The sequence below is a fragment of the Gastrolobium bilobum genome, unplaced genomic scaffold (genome assembly GCF_033153095.1).
Source record: "Gastrolobium bilobum isolate Gb01-03AN ecotype WA unplaced genomic scaffold, APGP_CSIRO_Gbil_v1 utg34075, whole genome shotgun sequence".
Lineage (NCBI taxonomy): Eukaryota > Viridiplantae > Streptophyta > Magnoliopsida > Fabales > Fabaceae > Gastrolobium > Gastrolobium bilobum.
Window position 1 is genome coordinate 33,431 of NW_026896709.1, and position 19,381 is coordinate 52,811.

General features: G+C 38.1%; 2 protein-coding genes across 2 annotated transcripts; both read right to left on the minus strand.

Annotated features, from left to right (window-relative positions):
• Positions 1–281: 281 nt before the first annotated feature.
• Positions 282–4,667, minus strand: LOC133301563 (V-type proton ATPase catalytic subunit A-like). Its single transcript, XM_061501209.1, has 8 exons — positions 4,458–4,667; positions 3,618–3,722; positions 3,118–3,314; positions 2,833–2,919; positions 2,589–2,693; positions 1,947–2,044; positions 1,778–1,856; positions 282–696 (listed from the first exon to the last, which is right to left on the minus strand). Exons 1-8 carry the CDS (start codon positions 4,654–4,656, stop codon positions 634–636), a joined length of 933 nt encoding a protein of 310 aa, XP_061357193.1. The 5' UTR covers positions 4,657–4,667; the 3' UTR covers positions 282–633.
• Positions 4,668–4,731: 64 nt separating this feature from the next.
• Positions 4,732–7,488, minus strand: LOC133301564 (uncharacterized). The gene is made up of 8 exons (XM_061501210.1): positions 7,352–7,488; positions 7,217–7,258; positions 7,084–7,119; positions 6,924–6,997; positions 6,765–6,837; positions 5,754–5,866; positions 5,559–5,646; positions 4,732–5,485 (listed from the first exon to the last, which is right to left on the minus strand). The coding sequence occupies exons 3-8, from the start codon at positions 7,094–7,096 to the stop codon at positions 5,349–5,351; spliced, it is 498 nt and encodes a 165-aa protein (XP_061357194.1). The 5' UTR covers positions 7,097–7,119; positions 7,217–7,258; positions 7,352–7,488; the 3' UTR covers positions 4,732–5,348.
• Between the last annotated feature and the right edge of the window lie 11,893 nt (positions 7,489–19,381).

A 19,381-nucleotide genomic window follows, 5' to 3' on the forward strand; every position in this document is an offset into this window, starting at 1 on the left:
TTTTTCCCTTTTTTTTTTTCGCCGGAGGGGGTTGGGTGTGAAATTGATTTTCCGTAGCTGATCGTTACGCTTCCACATGTACACACTCAAACGACAATGAAGTATTGGATACATAATTTATCTTACGTTAAGCAAAATAATTCTCATTCTGGCAATGATATGCCAACTCATTCTACCAAAAATTAAGGAAAAATAATTCTCGCTGTTTAGTACTTTTTCCTTCCAGAGACAGTCATGCTAAAATCTGAAATGTAAATTTTTCGAGAAACTAATTCACCCATAATAGATCACGATCTCGTTAAGGTTCATCCAAGAATCCGCATGCCCAAAGGAATTTCAATTTCTACAATAAACTTATTCGCTCAGATACATACTGAAATATCATACTTTATCTCTTATTCTCAAGAAACATATAATAACTAGGGACAGTGACCATTTTGCCACGCTTCACCAAATTATTTATTAGACTGCCACAGGAACAGTAAAAATTGCCGAAATGTCACGCGGCATAATTCGCTACACAGTGTAGTGAAATATGCAGTGTCAGACTGCAAAGTCAGCAAAAATGACACGTGTCAAGCTGACAGTAATTCGCTGGGGTGTGTGGCGAATTATGCCTGTTATGCTGCCAGCTTAACTCTTGATGAGGCTGTAAGTTATCTTCTGACCATCTGTACCAGCTCCCCTCTCTACTGCCTGCACATTTAGCCACCCCACGTTAAAGATCCACAACTACAATGCTACTTAACCATCTTAACTGAATTGACTTTTCAAGCCCATGTAACAAAACTTTGGCTGAGCTATGAACTAAAAACAACATAAGGAAATGAACAATTTCAGGTCTCAGAATATGTGATTGGACTATTGGAGAACTTGGTAAAATGGGTTGAACTTACGAGTCAACCTGTCAAAACGAGATAGGTTGGGACTTATGTATTTCAAGTTTCAACCCACCAACCCAACATAACCCGCCTATATGCTGAGCGAGTTAAAACAGGTTAGGGACGGGTTAACCCACTAGTCACTTTTTAAAAAAAAAATTATTTCAAATGTTAAATTATGGTTTGGTTGATCTATATGAATGGCTATTATGTGAGACAAAATCTTTTCTTTTAGGGCCACAATGCTACTATTTTATTGGGAATGTTATTTTTTAATTACTTTTGATTTGGCAGAAAAAGAGATTGATACTAAAAAAAAAAACTTAAGCTTGTTTTTTGGATTTAAATACTAGTATTTGTACAAATTAAATTAGATGCTTATGAAATTCTAGTTACAGATGCAATGATGTGTTCATTTGCAAATATTCACATGCTTGATGTTATTATTTTGTTATATAATAACACTGAAATTATTAATTAATCTTAAGATATGATTTGTATAGCAATGTTATTTGAAATCATTGGCTTAAATCATTCTTTTATCTTTAACTTATTGCTTGACTTTTTTTTAAACTTAAGAAATATTTAGATGTTAGAAAATAGAAATAAAAGATTAGCATTAATGTTTTTTTTTTTAATATTTTATTTTTTAGATGGGTGGTGGGTTGGTATTTCAACCCACTCACCAATGACTAGTCAACCCGCCCCACCCCATTTTTGGCGGGTTGAAGGTGGGGTGGGGCAGGTTGACCCATTTTGCGAGAAGAAAAGGGGAAGAAATGAACTATTAACTTGAACATAAATGCCGAACATGTATATGGAATATACACCCTATCAACGATTAGCAGAGCCAAGTAAGAACTAAAACCACCAACTGGTTCCTCACACCACCATACCTGATTTGCCAAATTGTAAAAATGGATAATGTTGCGCATCATCCAAACAGACTTGTAGAAGGGACAGAATTTGTCATATCTGTCATGATCACCAAAAAGATAACAACATAAGACGAGTGTCAAATAAAAACAATAGGAGTTGAATTGATATATTCAATATAATCCTCACGGGGAGAAAGCATTTTGTGCAAGATAATCCTCTCTCAGAAGCTTTGCAGTTTCTAAGGTGATCTTGTCTCCTTCAGCTAAGGCATCCTTACCTACAAGCTGGAACAATTCACATGGTCATTATCTTAGATGTAAATGCTCCAATTTGATTTACTACTTGCAGAAAACATATATATAAATCCTGATAAATTTTGTCCAAAGTATAAAAGGTGATGTTGATGTAAAGGAGAAGGGCATAACCCAATAGGTGCCACTTGCAGTGGTTAAAAGTGGTTGTTTGAACTCTAAGGTCGAAAGTTCGATCCTTGGAGAAGCACTTTAGGGAGACCTTTGGCCTTTACCACACCCGGGTCGAAATTACAAAGCAATATATATATCTCCAAAATAAAAAATAAAAAAAGATAAGGTCATAATTTGGCATAGTGTGTTAAAACTCCATTCTTTATCAGACTATTTATTGCCTTAAGTTTATTTTATAACACAGGTTTAACAGACTCTGCTACTTAACAGTCAGTCCTCAGGTTATGATACCTCCTCTATTCACATAAATTGAAGCTCCAGAATTCTCAACCCCTTCCCGGTAAAGAGGATGATGACATTTCATTAACCTACATTTAATATGAGAGAACCAATTAGAACACACCTGGACAATTTCATTCAGGTCATCTTCTCTTTGCAGCACTTCACGAGCCTTTGTCCTAATGTTTATAAAGTCTGGATCAAATTGCTCGTAAAAGGATTCCAATGCCTGGAGGTTCTCAATATATATATATATATATATATATATATATATATATATATAAATCAACAGCAGGAACTATAGGAATACAAATGAAGAAAGCTGAAGAGAGACTATGAATTACAAGGTAACTGATTTTAGGACATACCGTTGAGTACTTTGAATAAGAAATAAGCCAGTTCACAGAAGGAAAATGCTTCCTCTGAGCAAGCTTTTTGTCCAAACCCCAGAAAACCTGCCAAAGTAACAAAAAATTATTTACACAAAATATTAAAGAAAAATTAGGTAGAAGAAATAAACACATGTATACTCGTTTTGACAACCAAATTAGGGTTTTAAGAATTTATGGGCCATCAGTTAAGATAACCCAAGGCGATTTTTTCCCCTGGCAGTTACTCAGTTTTGATAACCACATTTGAAAGTATAATTTTACCTGAACTATGCTGAGGGTTGCAGACGTCACAGGATCTGAAAAGTCTCCTCCAGGAGGAGAAACAGCACCAACAATTGTGACACTACCAGTACGTTCAGGACCTCCAAGACATTTAACTTTCCCAGCACGTTCATAGAAAGAGGCTAAACGTGCAGCAAGGTACGCAGGATATCCACTATCTGCAGGCATTTCTGCCTGTATAAACAAAAAAATAGCTTCTAGTTAAGAGCCATTAAGTTGAAGCAACACTACAAGTGATTTCTCATAACAAAACATTGATCAATGTCAATGTTTTCCCATATGTCATGCCCCATGATATATATAAATTGTCTACTTTATATTAATCAAGGAAGACAATCTAACATCATCAGTAAACACAAAATCATACATGTATTAGATGCAGAAAAAGAAAAAAAAAACAAAAACAAAAAACAAAAAAAAAAAAAAACTATTTCTAAGTTAATCCAGCGAACAAATGTAATTGCATAAATTAATATGATGCCGTCCAGAGATTTCACGCAATGCTTCAGCCCATCTAGATGTTGAATCTGCCATCATGCTGACATTGTAACCCATGTCTCTAAAATACTCAGCTAAAGTGATACCTGGGAAGGAAAAAAAAAAGTTATTCCTGGGAGTCCAAATCAATACACAGTCAAAAGATTGCTCCCATAATAAATTCTTTCTAGTAATAACAGCATCATTTACATGAGTTAAACTAATTCAAAAAACATCTTTACCAAGACAAGCAACACATACATCAATTCTCAGGTAACATTCTAACAAAGAAACTTTACTTCAGTACTCTTCCAACTGAGTTGCCGCTCAGTGGGCAGTTACACATTTAGTCACGTAACATTGAAAATACATGTAATTACATAATGGAATTTTTAACTACATTTGACAAATCAAAGAAAAGTGAATATGCAAAGCATAAATAATCCTCATAAAGTTTCAACCAAAGTATACAGACTAGCCATTAAAAAGTGTGTATACGACTTAGCTCAGAAATTATGTGAACAATAAACATTCTTTATTACCTACACTGTGAATATACTACAGTTTCAGTTCATGAAAAAAAAAAAACATAACGAGAGAGACAGAATAGCAGATTAATGTGCAGAATATGGATCTTCCCCACTTTTGATGCTTTAAGCTCAGATCAAACATTAAGGTTACTTCGCAGCAAGGACAGGTGCCAAAAAACACAACTGATTGCATGAAACACTAACAACTTTTACAAGCCAAATATAATTGTAATGGATAATGAAAAAAAATAGTGAAGATAAATATATCAACATAAAAATTATGTTTTAGAATTTAAGAGGTCAAAAAGGAACCTGTATAAATTGAAGCTTCACGAGCAGCCACTGGCATATTTGAAGTGTTAGCCACTAGTGTTGTACGCTTCATGGCAGATTCTTCACGACCATCAGGCAATGTCATTGTAAGTTGTGGAAAGTCCATCAGAACCTGAATAAACATTAAATTGGTTTGACCAACTGCAAAATACACAAATAAGTATACATATACATTCATGAAACCAGTCTAATCTTGTATGGGAAAGATAGTTAGTTCTTCACTTTAATTTAACCATTGCACGCTACAACATCACATACACGAACAATATTTCAAGGTTGTAAAGGCGACGTCTTCTTCGTCGCAGGAGAGGAGATAAAAAGGATCTGAATCAGGGACAGAGAAAAAAAAATAAAGAGATAAAAACCGCTTATTAATTAATATTTTATATCTGCCAATATATTATGCATTTTTGGTGCCTCCAATTCGTTTTTCACTCTCCATTTGTTTTTCGGTAAACAATTACTCTCCATTTTTACTTTGTCTTTATTCGTGTCAAAATATATGTTGATGCTAATGTACCAAATTAGATATTTAAAAATGATTATTTCATCTCAATTCTGGCCATGTGATGTCTATCCCAAAGAAGAAAATTGTTTGGTGAATTGAGCACCATCCGTGAAGCGTGATTCTAGAAAGGCTAAATCGGATGAATATTTTAATTTAAGAAATATTTCATTCAGAATCTAACAGGAAATTTTGTCGTATTGTCAACATTTTACTGTGAAGCATATCTATTTGCAACCTAACACTAATTTTACTGTGAATCTAGAACGAAATTTTAAAGCATAGTAGTTTTTGTAAATCCAAATCATAGCAAGTTGTTGCTGCAATTATGCAGACGATATGACTTCAAGCAAGTTTGCCTATCTTCAGAGGCATCGTCTGTGTTTTTTTCTTTTCTCCAACTCAGAATTTTCAACTTTCACATTGCCTTGACTTTTCCTCTTTTCCTTCATTTCCTTAACTTTAACTTTCACATCCAAATCCTCAATAACTTTTCCTTTGCCTGCAAAAGGTAATAATACAAGTAAGGACAAAGTCATATCCAGGTAACAGAAGGTTCTAGTTAATGGTGTTACCAAGGCAAAATTCGAGAGGAGCTTGGTCAGCATTTGACTCAAATATTACTCCATCTTCCTTCAACTTTTCAGTCAAATAAATGCTGACCTGCAACCAAAGACTACTTATTTAAATCAAATCGAATCTGCAATTCTTTTTGTTAAAACTTCTTACAGGTAGCCACTAAGATATTTTAAATCATTTAAAAGAACTACCTTTATTCCTGCTGCACCAATTTTTGCATCTTCCCTCTTGTTTCCATCCTCCTCCATTGTCTCCCTACTTTGCTCAACAGATAGACGCATATTGCCCTGACTATTACTCCCTACTTTGCTCAACAGATAGACGCATATCAGATAGACGCATATCACAATCAAAATAAACCAATAATACATGTCAAAAACAATTGTTAAAGAAAAGATGCATTTGTGTAATAATTGAAAAATCAATTTCCACATGTAAGATGATGAAATTGATGTTAACTGTGGTTATCATTCATGAAAATAAAAAGATGTTTGAAGAAAGGATTCAAAATTGAGGAAAGAAGAAATGTCAGAAGAAATTGGTTTTCTAATCAATGAATATATGTACTGAAATCAGCTAGCGATTTATCGAAATGCTTTTCAAACGATCATGTAATTAGTTTTTCTAATAGAGGATTCTGCCAGCCTCAACCTACTAAATTGGTTATTCACTAGATGAAAGACTCATAGTAAAGTGGTATAGACAATAAACTCTTAGTTAGAATTACTATAACATCATGTAATTAATTTTTTTTAAAATGAATGCCGCAAGCCGGCTAACTTGGATTATTCACTTGAAGAAAGACATGGTTTATTAAAATGGAGACAAACTCAAGAAAAAATTGTTCCCTTCATTGAGAGATTAACATAAATATTTGAACGTGCCTTCACTAGAAATTGGAGATGATGGGAAAACCTCTGGATCACTGTCACTGTGATTAGAAATTAAGGGGAAAAAATTGGATTTACAATTACATTTGATCTTTTGATAGACACACAATGTCGCTATCAAATCTAATACATAAAAAAGGAGGACGCAAATCCAAACAGGAAATCCAAGCAAAGATTTGAATTCTACTAAAGAATAAGTTTATGTGATGTTCCTAATCAAATTTTTCCTGAAAAATGGAAATCAAGTTTCCATTCTTCTGAAAAAGATGAATACTGCAAGGTCCAATTACTGAGAATACAGAGAACACACACACATAGGGCTCCTATTTCCAACATTACACTGCAGGGTGCTTTTCGCTGTTGCAGTGCCCAATCCCACAGTGGCCTACAATTATTTTTTTTGCATAAACTATTATCAGTAATAATATAATTGCAATAAAATCAAGAGAACAACACTACACACACTATTACCGTTGAAATACGAAGGCGTCCTTTCAAGTCATTGTGTTCAAGAGTAAAAGGCTTTCCTGGTTTTACTTCAACACCTGAAAATGAATCAATCAATGAATCAATAAATGAAACAATGAATAGTAGTTAGTTCAACACAGAAATGCATAAACAACTTTCTTACCCCAAAAATTCATGTCTCCTTCACCGATGCAAAACCCTAAACCCACAAATGAGATGTTTATATAAGAAAAATATATATTTATATAAGAGAAAAAAAAACTAAATAAACTGGAAATGCTTAACGGACCGCTTACTATTGTAATAACTAGAGCTGTCAAAAGCTGGTATATCAACCCCTGCAAACAAATCCACAAAATCAAAGAAAAATCCTAAGAAAAACATATGAAGCCATCGAGGAGAAAAAAAAAACTTGTGAACGGAAACCGTACCTTTGTAAAGAAGAAGAAGAAGAACTAGTTGAAGCAAGAAGAAATCAGAAGAGAAGAAGAAGAAGAAAAAATGGCTCGCGGAGAAGAAGAACGACGACAGAGATAAATCAGGTTTTGATAAAGGGGGCTGAAAAATAAGTAACCCGAAAAGAACGAGGGCAAAAAAAAAAGCGCTGAAAAATAAAACTACCATTTGAGGGCTAAAAATCGGGAGGGCCCAAGGGGTGGCCCATTGGGTTAGGGCCACCAGAACCCCAAGTTGAAATTCAGGTTCTTCTTTCTCTCTCTTGTGGTGTCTGTTCGGAAATCTTACTTTTTTCCCACAGTAAAATTTCGAGTTTTAGTTTTTATTTTAGGGTTTTATTACTATAATGTTACATGATATAAGAATATTTTCCTACTCTCACAATAAAGAAGAGAGAGGTGGAATGATGAATCAAGAAAAAAAAAACATGTGGATCCCATCTCTTAATTGTGTGTGTAGGAAAATTTTCTTGGATTATGTAACATGATAGTAATAAAACCCTTTATTTTAAGATGAAAATTATGTATGGCCATTTCAACTAGTGATTGTCAAAAATAATGCAGGAAAGAGGGGATTTTTTTTTTCTATAGGCCAAAAGTTGGTAAGGAAGAAACTCATAGCGCGTGTGATGTCCAGCGTTTCAAATTTCTTATATAGTTATCTTTTTCTCGTATATTAAATGCTAAACTCTTTTTTCACTTTTTAGGTTCAAAATTTAAATTTAAAAAATTTAAATTTTCAATATTAAATATTTTTTCACCCAATAGACCTAATAATTAATATTATTAATAAGTTTAAGATAATTTTCCATATAAAAAGTAGTGGAAAACATGGATAGAAGGACATGCACATTCTCCAAATAATAGTTTCTAGTTTTCATTTACGACATGAAATTGTGTTATTACTCTTATCAAAAAAACGAACGTTTAATTTGTTTGTTACATATTAAATTAAAACCTTTTTTGCAGCGATTAAATTTTATTATTTACATAACGATAAATGTCATTTTTTTATTTAAATTCAAAATTTAAATTCATTTATTTTTATAGTGTATATTTGGTAAATTGAATTGCACTGCATTTAATACAATCAAATATTTTATTATTTAAACAAAAACATAATTAAAAAGTATATATATATGTGTGTGTATTAGAAACACGGTCATTAGAAAAAACGTAATTAGAATACTCTATTTAATCAAATTCCAATTTTTGATAATTTTAGTTTTTGCTTTATACTCTTTTCTCACCTATCAAGTTCAAAATTCAAATTTAAAAAGTTTGAATTATATACATTAAATATTTTCCCCCAATAGATATAATAAATAACTAGTATATGACCCGTGCGATGCACGGAGAAAAAAGATCAAATTTTTTGTCGTCCGTCGTGATTGGTTACTCGCGCTACAAATCTTATACTTACAAAAAATTGTGTTGCAATCTTGTTGTATATTTCAGATGGAAAAATTTAGTATATTAACACAAAATTTTGCAAATATCAACCATAAACAAAAATATTATGCAAATCAAATATAGTTATCTACTCCATGAGTTATATAAAAAATAAATACGTTATACTGGACTACCATCTGATTGTTATCTTATTTTTTTTTGCAATGATTTGTGTCATTAGTATTTAAAATTTTATAAATTTGTATTTACAAAATTTGAACACATTGTGCCTTTAAATAGGATATACTTGTTTTCATAAATATATAAAAACATTCACTTTTCCTTTCAATAATTACACACAATTTTTCAATTTCTTTTGTTTCGTTTATTGAAATCATTTCACCTATATATAAAACTTGTTTTTGAAATCGAAAGAAATTTATTTTCGAGGTCATATGAGCAAATCTTGAGATAGTACCATAAAAGAAATACATAGAAAACTAAATACAAAATTTCGATTTAATTTTTCATAATCAGAAATCTTTAAAACATTGTCATATTAAACTTGTAATCATAGAATTCACAGAAAACATAAATCAGAAACAAATATAACCATCTAAAAAAAAATACGGTAGTAAACGATGACATAGATGAATAGCTTATAACTTTCTACGAAAAACTTAAACCATTATCATCCTACAGATTAAATTCCCAGCAAGCTCAATAGTCCCAGACAGCTTTGACTTCGCAACAGGATCATTAGGAGCTGCTACCATACTTCTGCTAGATGAACAATCAGCATTGTTCGAAGGTGATATTGATGATTTCAAATTCCCAGAGGTACTAGTAAGCGTAGCAGAAGGAATGTCAGTAGTACTAGGCAGAGAGAGGACCTGCATCACCTTTTTTGTTGCCTTGAAGGGCCTACCCGACAGCTTGGATGTGTACAGCTTCTTCAGGTTGGTTCTAAGCTTCTTCCTTTTTGATTTGGAAGAGACTACAGTAAAGCCATCCCCCACCATCAGAGCATCGGATTTTGAATGGTCCAAAATGCCTTCAGGTTGCTGGACATCTATATGAGTTGCTACTGCATGTTCTGTTTCAATAGGTGCCTCCACTGAATCTTTAGCTTTGGGTGCGTGAGTGCAAGAACCTACTTCGTGTCCTATAGTCTTGCAGTAGGAACAGAAAGTTGGTTTATTCTCATACTCCATCGGTTGCTTAAGCTCATTACCATCTGGCAATTGGATAAACACCACCTGAGTTAAGTCCTTGGATGCATCAACCTCCACTAAGGCACGAGCAAAAGAGATTGAACCCCTAGTGGCAGTGAGGTGGTCAGTTCTCAAAGGCTTGCCTATCTTGCAAAGGATCTTGGCAAGTGCCTTCTTGCTCCAAAGTTCCCAAGGTAGGTTCCTAAGCTTGATCCAAACGGGAATTCTACTAAGCTCCTCATCACCAAAATGGAAGAAATGAGGCATTGGTTTTAATAGTAGAGGGCTCTTAAACACAAAATATGGCCCAGCTTGAAGAACCTTATTCATATCCTCTTCGGTAGTAAATCTGAAGATTAACCAGCCACTAGAGTGAGGAGAATAAGAATACTTCACTCCCCATCTCCTACAGACATTGAGCAGCACTTTGAGTCCCGGAAATTTGCCAGCTATATATCCGATCAAACAGAAGCCAATGGTTTCATCAATGGCTTGGACATCTCCAAGTTCGAGTGTGACCTTGTCATCCGTAGTTGAAGGTCCAATTTCATCGCTCCACTGGTGGCCTTTATTTTCTGATCTATTATCTTTGAACAGATTGGCCCATGGAGCAGCTGGGAGTATTGGTTGCTGAATTTTGGATTCACCCGCTCCATTAGAGTTGCCCTCCATTTCTTCAGTAATGGAACCATCCACTCCTAGCGTCACAGAAGGTTCTGAAGCTACTGCTTGTTGGGAACTAGGACTCACATCATTGGAGTTCAAATCCTCTGAAGAAGCATCAGATTCAAAACAGTCTTCTAGGTGGGGACTTTCATCGAACACTTGGGCTGCAACCGGGAAGACGTTCGAAGAGCTGGGTACCTATAATGTGGGGCTAACCTCAACATCCGCAGCAGCTGCAACGACACCCTTCACAATGGGACTTAGCTTTTCCTTTATGTTCTTCCCCATTTTGGGGAGAACAAAAGAACAGAAAAATACAGACCACAAAGGATGCAATAAATAACCACCAACTGAAGTAAATGTAAATGTTACTAGCAAGAGACAAGTAACCCCACCAGCAGATTTTTTACCAAGTTAAGAGAGGATGGACGTGGCAGATGGATAACCAAAGGGAGAAGTCTACCCACCGATTAAATGCCAAAGACCCCACCACCAACCTCCTTTTCCTTCGTGGTAAGCTCAAACCAACGAATAAAGGTCAAGGTGGCCCCACAACCGACCACGGACTGGACCCTTCACAAAACGTGCCACAGAAACAGTCAAACGGGTTAGACCCTTAAGCCAAGTGCTTATTGAAGCACAACTCGAGCAAGAGGCCAACGTGCTTTCAGTGGCACAAACGAGCAAGATGCACTTGCTACACGTGGCTGAAGCTAAGATCCAGAAGCCAGCCCACGTGTAGCAATACAGAACCAGGAAGCCAACAGTGAGTAGAACCAAATCGAGCACGAGAAAAAGCCAACGATGAGTGCTCCAAATCAGTCCATACATAAGAAACAAACCGACTTCCCTCCAGATGCCAAAGCTAACAATGGAGAGGTTACCCACCCACCGAGCCACAAGGAATCTCCCAATGGTGGGTTGACCGAGAGCTCTTTTTTGATTCAATGGGTGGTGGTGCATGGCCGTTCTTAGTTGGTGGAGCGATTTGTCTGGTTGACTGAGAGCTCTTTCTTTTTTTGGGAAAAATGTAAATATATATTAACCCAAAGAGATATACAATATAGACGGGGCATACCTCGCAAAATCAAAATAAGACATATGCACTCAGTGTAAGAGCCTAAGCTAGTCCACTAGGAGCATGTGCCTAATACAAGTGAGTCAAGTGAGCATGTCTATAAACAAGAAATTTAATCTTGTTAGTAACATCATCAACCAAAAAGGGAACGTGCTCAAAAAGTAGTAAATTTCTGGCCAACCAGATACAATAAACTGTCACACTTATGACAAGGCAACGAGTCTTCCCAAGGGATCCAGAAGTAGCTTTAGCCCGAACCAGATGGTTCACACTCCCCTGAAGAGAAATGAAGCTGCGAGTAATAGGGGACCAGTCACGCACCTCCTTCTAAACACGGATGGATGAAGGGCAAAGAAAAAATAAGTGTGCATGGGACTCATCAACCGTGCGGCAGAGTGGGCAAATCGGGTCCAAGTCCAAGAAAGGGGCTCTGTCCAATGTGAGGAGCTTGCTCTTCATGGCCAACCAGAATATGAATGCAACTTTGGGGGGTAAAGCTGTATTCCAAACGACCTTATGCCAATAAACAGTGGGATTAGGATGTCTGAAATACATGTAAGCTTTGTTGGCAACCAGAATATCATTATGAGTCCAGGAAACTAAGACTTGCACCGCCCCATCCTTGTGGTATTCACGCTCCAAAATAGTATCTCTAATCAAAATAATTTTCTTGAACAGAGGAGAATCCGAGGGAGAAGAAGCATGATCCCAGATATTACCTCCCTGGAGGTACTGGCTGTGGACCCATTTGATCCATAAAGAATCCTTTTTAGCATGAATGTCCTTTAATATCCTAGCAAGCAAGGCGAGATTCCACTCCTTAAGGCTGAAGAGACCAAGGTCCCCTTCTTGCTTAGGAGCACAGATATCCACCCATGAAACCAAAGGCTTTGACAAACTGTTATTCGGCTTACCCCATAAGAAGTTCCGGCAAATAGCATTGATCCGATTAATAACAGAAACAAGGAGGGGGAAAATTCCCATCCAGAAATTAGCAATTCCCTGAATGACGGCTCTGATAAGCTCCAGTTTCCTTGCATAAGATAAGGTTTTTCTGTTCCAACTTTGCGCAAGGGCCATAATCTGAGATAGTAGTGGGTCATAGTGAATAACATTTAATCTAGAGGAAAGCAGTGGTACTCCAAGATACCTGAATGGGAATGCACCCAACTCGAACCCAGTGAGACGCTGCACCTCAGATAGAGCGTCCGGATCCATACCAGCAGAATAAATAGCTGATTTATCATTACTGATAGAGATACCCGAGGCAGCACAAAAATGAGACAGCCTAGCATATAAAGTGGCAATAGAAGGCACATCTCCCCTAGAGAGGAGCATAATATCATCTGCAAAAGCCAAATGGGAAATATTTAGGTCACAACAGGCCGGATGAAACTGAAAGTTTATATTATCCTTGAGGCTACTCAGATCTCTAGAGAGATACTCCAGACAGAGAACAAAGAGATAGGGAGAAAGAGGATCGCCTTGTCTCAGACCCCTACCACCTTTGAAGTGACCATGAGCTGCTCCATTAACCAGCACACTAAATGAAGTAGATGTGACACACTCCATGATCCAATCAATGAATCTAGAAGGAAACCCAACCGAGACAAGTACCCAATTAAGAAAATTCCAAGAGACAGAGTCATAGGCTTTATGAAGGTCCACTTTCAGAAGGCAGCGACGGGAAATCCTCTTTCGGGCATACTTTCTAAGAAGCTCCTGGATGAGGAAAATATTATCAATCATGTTCCTATTCTTTAGGAATGCAGTCTGAAAAGGACCAATAATTTTTTCAAGCACAGGAGCAATACGATTGGCAAGAATCTTGGAAATAATTTTATACAAAATGTTGCAGCAAGATATTGGCCTAAAATGCTTCACATGACTGGCCTGATCAGACTTGGGAATAAGAACGATGAAAGCATGATTTAATTGCTTGAGCAATTTCCCTGAAATAAAGAACTCATTCACAGCATCAAAAATATCATCACCCACAATGCTCCAAGCTTTTTTAAAGAACCGGGAGCTGTAGCAGTCGGGCCCAGGAGATTTATTATCATCCATAGAGGAAAGGATATTCCACACATCCAATTTAGCTATTGGAGCAAGTAAATCATTAAAGCAGGAGCTTGGAACCATTGCACCTGCTTCACAAATAGCCGAGACAGGGGGGCTGTCAGTAGAGTGAGCCTGAAACAAATTACTGAAATAATTAACAAAGGCCCCTGCTATTTGTGGTTGAGAAGAAGTAGACTGCCCACTTGGAAGAGTGATGGCAGCAATAAATCGAGCATGGTGGGACCTCTTAACATAAGCATGGAAGAAGGAAGTACATTTGTCCGCTTGGGTAAGGTACCGGTTCTTTAGTATTTGGGCAGTTTGAGAATGATCAGCCTTACGCAAATTCATAATTTGGTGCCTGCTCTTGTCTGCAACGCATAACAGATTTGGGTCGTTGGGATTGAGCTGGAGAGCAAGGAGCACATCATTATATTCAGCCTCGGCTTGTTCAATCCTTGTTGACAGGCCTTTGAGTTCCAAATTGGCAAGAGATTTCAACGGACCCTTTAGTGCCTTCAATTTCTTACATAGAACCCACATCTTGCAGCCCACAAGCTGTTGCTCCCAACTAGAAGAAACTACCTCCAAGAATTGAGGGAGCGCTGCAATGGCATTGTTGAACCGGAAGGGACACTTGCCTCTCACAAAACTAGTGTTGGTATTAATAATCAAGGAGGCATGGTCAGATATTGATTCAAAACCCGAGACTTCACAGCTAGAATTTGGGAAATTAGCACTCCAACTAAAGTTAAAAATAGCTCTGTCAATTTTGCTCCATGTCCTCCCATTCGTCCAAGTGAAGAATGATCCATGAGAGTTAAGATTGGTCAAAGCCAAATCAGTACAACATTCAGTGAAGTCTTTGGTCTCATAGGTTGTTACATCCGCACCATGTAACCTATCTTGTGGGGATAAGATGTTGTTGAAGTCCCCCAATATTAGCCAGGGGGTGTCATCGGAAGGTGCTAAATTAATCAAAGAAGACCACATGGCTCTCCTTGCAGAAACAGAATGAAGTCCATACGTGAAGGTGATAAGGAATTTTGTGTTGGATTCCTTGCACACACAAGAGCAATGCATAGTTTGTGTTGTACAACATAAAACAGATAAGTTAGTTTTGTTGGCTTTCCAAAGCAAAATAATTCTACCAGCATTATGAGAATTCAAATTATGAGAGAAGCTCCAATCCTTGAATTTCCTGTGCATTATATTATTTACAAAATATGCATCCAGGTTAGATTCCAAAATAGCCATGATATCAATTCCTTTAGAATTGAAAAATTTCTGCATCATGCGATGCTTTAGAGGCATATTGAAGCCCCTAATGTTCCAAGAAGAAATTATCATACTGTTGGGGAGGGGATGGGATCCCCCAAACCAGAAATGGTTTTAGATTTGGACCCTTTATTCACTGCCTCCAAGGCCTGAGAGCTGCTACTGTTGTCTTTGGTGGCTATAGGCACCTTCGACTTTTGCTTCCTCACCTTGGGATCAAGTGGCTTGGCTGCAATGGCACAACCAGAAGCTGTACTTACTTGGACTGATTTCTTCGCTGGAGAGGTAATAGGACCCTTAGTGGGGGCCAACGGCAGCCTTGAATTCCCATCAGGTTTTGTAGGAGCAGCTGCTGCCACACTAATATTCGAGGGAAGATCATACATTTGGACAAGCTTCTTCACTGTTTTGAGGTATCTACCTGGTAGCTTGGTAGAGTGCAGTTTCCTCAATGTTCTAAGTTTCTTCCTTTTTGATTTAGAAGAAACAACAGTAAATTCACCATTAGTAGTTATCGAAGGATTATTGTGGAGGAGGGGAATCTGATCCTCATTCAAATTTTCCCCAAAAGGTTGGCCCGAAGCTTCAGCTTCCAGTGATGTTTGCAATGGGGGAGATATTCCTTCTGAATGGGTAGCCAAGACTGGATCTATTGCTTTGGTTGTCTCATCCGAATTCTTTCCTTTGGGGACATACGAACAAGAACCCACAACATGCCCTATAGTCTTGCAATAGGAACAAAAGGATGGCTCGTTTTCATATTCAACCGGTTGCTCTAGCATTTTACCATCGGGCAGTTGGATGGTCACCACCTGATTTAAGTCCTTGGACGCATCAACCTCCACCAAGGCACGGGCAAATGAAATTGAACCCCTAGTGGCTGTAAGGTGGTCCGTTCTCAAGGGCTTGCCTATCTTGCAAAGGATTTTGCCAAGTGCCTTTTTGCTCCATAGCTCTAACGGTAGATTCCTTAGCTTGACCCAAACAGGAATTCTGCTAAGCTGCTCTTCACCAAAATGGAAGAAGGGAGGCATTGGCTTCAAGAGCAGTGGGTTTTTAAACACAAAGTAAGGCCCAGCTTGAAGAACCTTGTTCATATCCTCTTCAGAAGTAAATCTGAAAATTAGCCAGCCGCTAGAGAGGGGAGAGTAAGCATTCTTAACTCCCCATTTCCTGCATACATTGATCAGAGCCTTAATTCCAGGGAATTCCCCTGCAATTAGGGGTGGCAATATGGGTTGAGCCCGGCGGGTCAACCCGCCAACCCGCCAAAACGGGGCGGGTTGGGTTGAGATTTTCAACCCCCCAACCCACCTCAACCCGCCCCGCCTAGAAGTGGGTCAAAACGGGTTCAACCCGCCGCGGGGTGGGTTGATCCGTCGGGTTTTAAATTTTTATTTTATTTTTTTTATTTTTTTACAATTAGGTAGTATTTCATTAGTACTTAAATTTTTGTGATATTCAATTTTTTTTTATCTTAGTACTTTCTAGAAAAAATAAAGAATAACAATTTTATTTATGACAAATGTTATCTATTTATAAATTCCTAAAGAATGTTTGACAAATATTAGTATACATTTAAGATTGAGACTAAAAAAAATATAGAGAAGTGTGAAATAAAATAAAATAATATTAAAAAAATTCATAAAATATAATTTATTTTTGAATTTTAATTAGTTTTTTTTTAATTGGAGGGTTGGTGGGTTGACCCGCCAACCCGTCAACCCACCATAAAACGGGGTGGGTTCATTTTTACAACCCATATTTTTTGGCGGGTCAACCCGCCCCGCCCCGTTTTTGGAGGGTTGGTGGCGGGTCGGGGCGGGTCAACCCAAATTGCCACCCCTACCTGCAATGTAGCCAATTAAATAGAATCCAATTGCTTCATCTATGGGCTGAACATCCCCATATTCCACTATGACCTTGTCATCCGAGGAATCAACTTCACATTCATTATCCCATTGGTGACTCTTGCTCTCTGCTCTGTTATCCTTGAAAAGGCTGGTCCAAGGAGCGGCTGGAAGAGAGGGCTGGACCTTTGAGTTAACAACCAAATCAGAATTACCTTCACCATCTACGGTAATGGAGTCTTCAACCCCAAGAGTAACTTATGGCTCAGGTGATTCACCTTGCTGGGAAATGGAAGTATCAACAGGTGAGTTGGCTTGCACTGAATCACCATCAGATTCTGAACATTCGTCTATTTCAGGACTTTCTACAAACACTTGGTCCGCATCAGCCAAATGGGAGGGATAGCTATTTTCCTTGTTAGAGGGAGTAACCTCAACATCAGCAGCAGCCACAAGGGGGGTCTGAACATCAGAACCACATTTTTTCTTTTTGTTCTTCCCCATTTCGGGGAGAGAAATAAAACAGATGCTCAAAATAAATGCAAACACCAACCAGCAGACCGCGTTTTAAATGCAAGCTAAGGGAACAGGGACCCCACCAGCAAACACTTACACGGAGTCAAGAAAGGATGGACGTGGCAAGGATCTTCAGAGAATAATTTATTCTGACTTTGACAAAGATACAGAGCCCCACCACCGAACAACAAAGTCTCTTGGATGTAATAAAGACCCCAAAAAGAGTAACCCAAAGCAACAATCTGGATCTCAAAATGGATGATGCAACAGTGAGCTACACGTGGCTAAAGCTTAGATCCAGAAGCCAGCACACGTGTAGCAAGTAGATCCAAAAGCTCAGGTCCAAAACATGCATGAAGGAGGTTCAGCACACGTGTAGCAACAGGGAATGAGGAAAGCAAACATTGTCTGAAGCAAACGGTCTTACTTACAAGACACAAACCAACGTTTTCCTCCAACTACACGTGTCTGAAGAGGGAACCAACGCAAGCACCCGTGTCACACAACAGAGCCAAGACCGCAACGAAGAGCAGGTACACAACGAGCAGAAAGCGAGGGATCCAGCCTCAAAAGTACAAACCCAAGGTCTTCTTTCCCGAAACCAAGTCACCGTGAATGAGAGGATGACCAGCCCACAATGGCTGAGCCACAGGGAGCCTCCCTATGGTGGGTGGTCCTCCACGGTTGAGCAACTTGGTAGGAGAGAGAACAGAGAAAAAAGGCAGACTTGACTGACTGAGGACTGACTGAGAGCTCTTTCTTTTTTTTGGGATAAATGTAAATATGTATTAAACCCAAAGAGATACAATATAGCTGGGGCATACCCCGCAAAAACAAAAACATAAGAGCAAACAAATGATCCTAGTGCTAAAGCTAAACAGAAGCTAAGCAAAAGCTAAACCACTAAGTGCATGTGCTTAATACAAGTGGGTAAGATGTGAATGTCTATACACAAGAAATTGAATCTTGTTAATAACATCATTTACAAAATAAGACCCATGATAAAAAAGAACACAATTCCTGCTAAGCCAAATGCAGTACACGGTGGCTGCCAAGGAAAGGCAACGTTGCTTACCAATAACGCCTGATACGGCTCTACAGCGCTTGAGCTTATCGATTGTGCCTTGGAGGGAGACGTTTCTCTTTGGGAATAGACTCCACTCCCTAATAACGGACCAGACCTGTAACACCAGCGGGCATGAGAAAAACAGGTGGGCATTTGTTTCCGTTTCGGATTTGCAAAGATAACAAGTTTGGCCTTTGTTCAAATAAGGTGCCTTGTCAAGAGTTAGCAACTTACTGTTAACAGCAAGCCAAAGAATGTAGCTCATCTTTGGTGGAATTGCCGGGTTCCACACAATTTGTTTCCAAGGTACCAAAGGCTTAGATTGCCTAAGGTATGAGTAGGCAGTTCTTGCAATCAGCTTATTCCCATGAACCCAGGATTGTAGGACAGTCGCAGCATCACTTGTGTTGGTCTCCTTAGCCGTAATACAGTCACGAATGTAGAAGATTCTTTTCATGAATGTTGAATCAGAGGATGAGGCATTGCATTCCCAAATGCTTTGGTCCTTGAAACAGTAGTGTTGAATCCACTTCACCCAAAGAGAATACTTTTTAATATGGAAGTCCCAAAGGGTTCTGGTGAGTAAAGCATTATTCCAAGTCTTGAGGTAGAAGAGCCCCAATCCCCCCTCCTCTTTTGGGGAGCAAACAAGTGACCAGGCAACCAGTGGTCTTTTTTTTCCTTCATCTGTTTTGCCACACAAAAAATTCCTGCATGATGCATTAATACGATGGATGACCGATAATTGGAGGGGAAAGATTCCCAGCCAGAAATTGGCAATCCCCTGTATCACAGCTCTAACAAGCTCCAATCTCCCTGCATAGGACAGAGTTTTCCTATTCCAACCATGAATTAACGCAGTGATTCTGGCAATAATCGGATCAT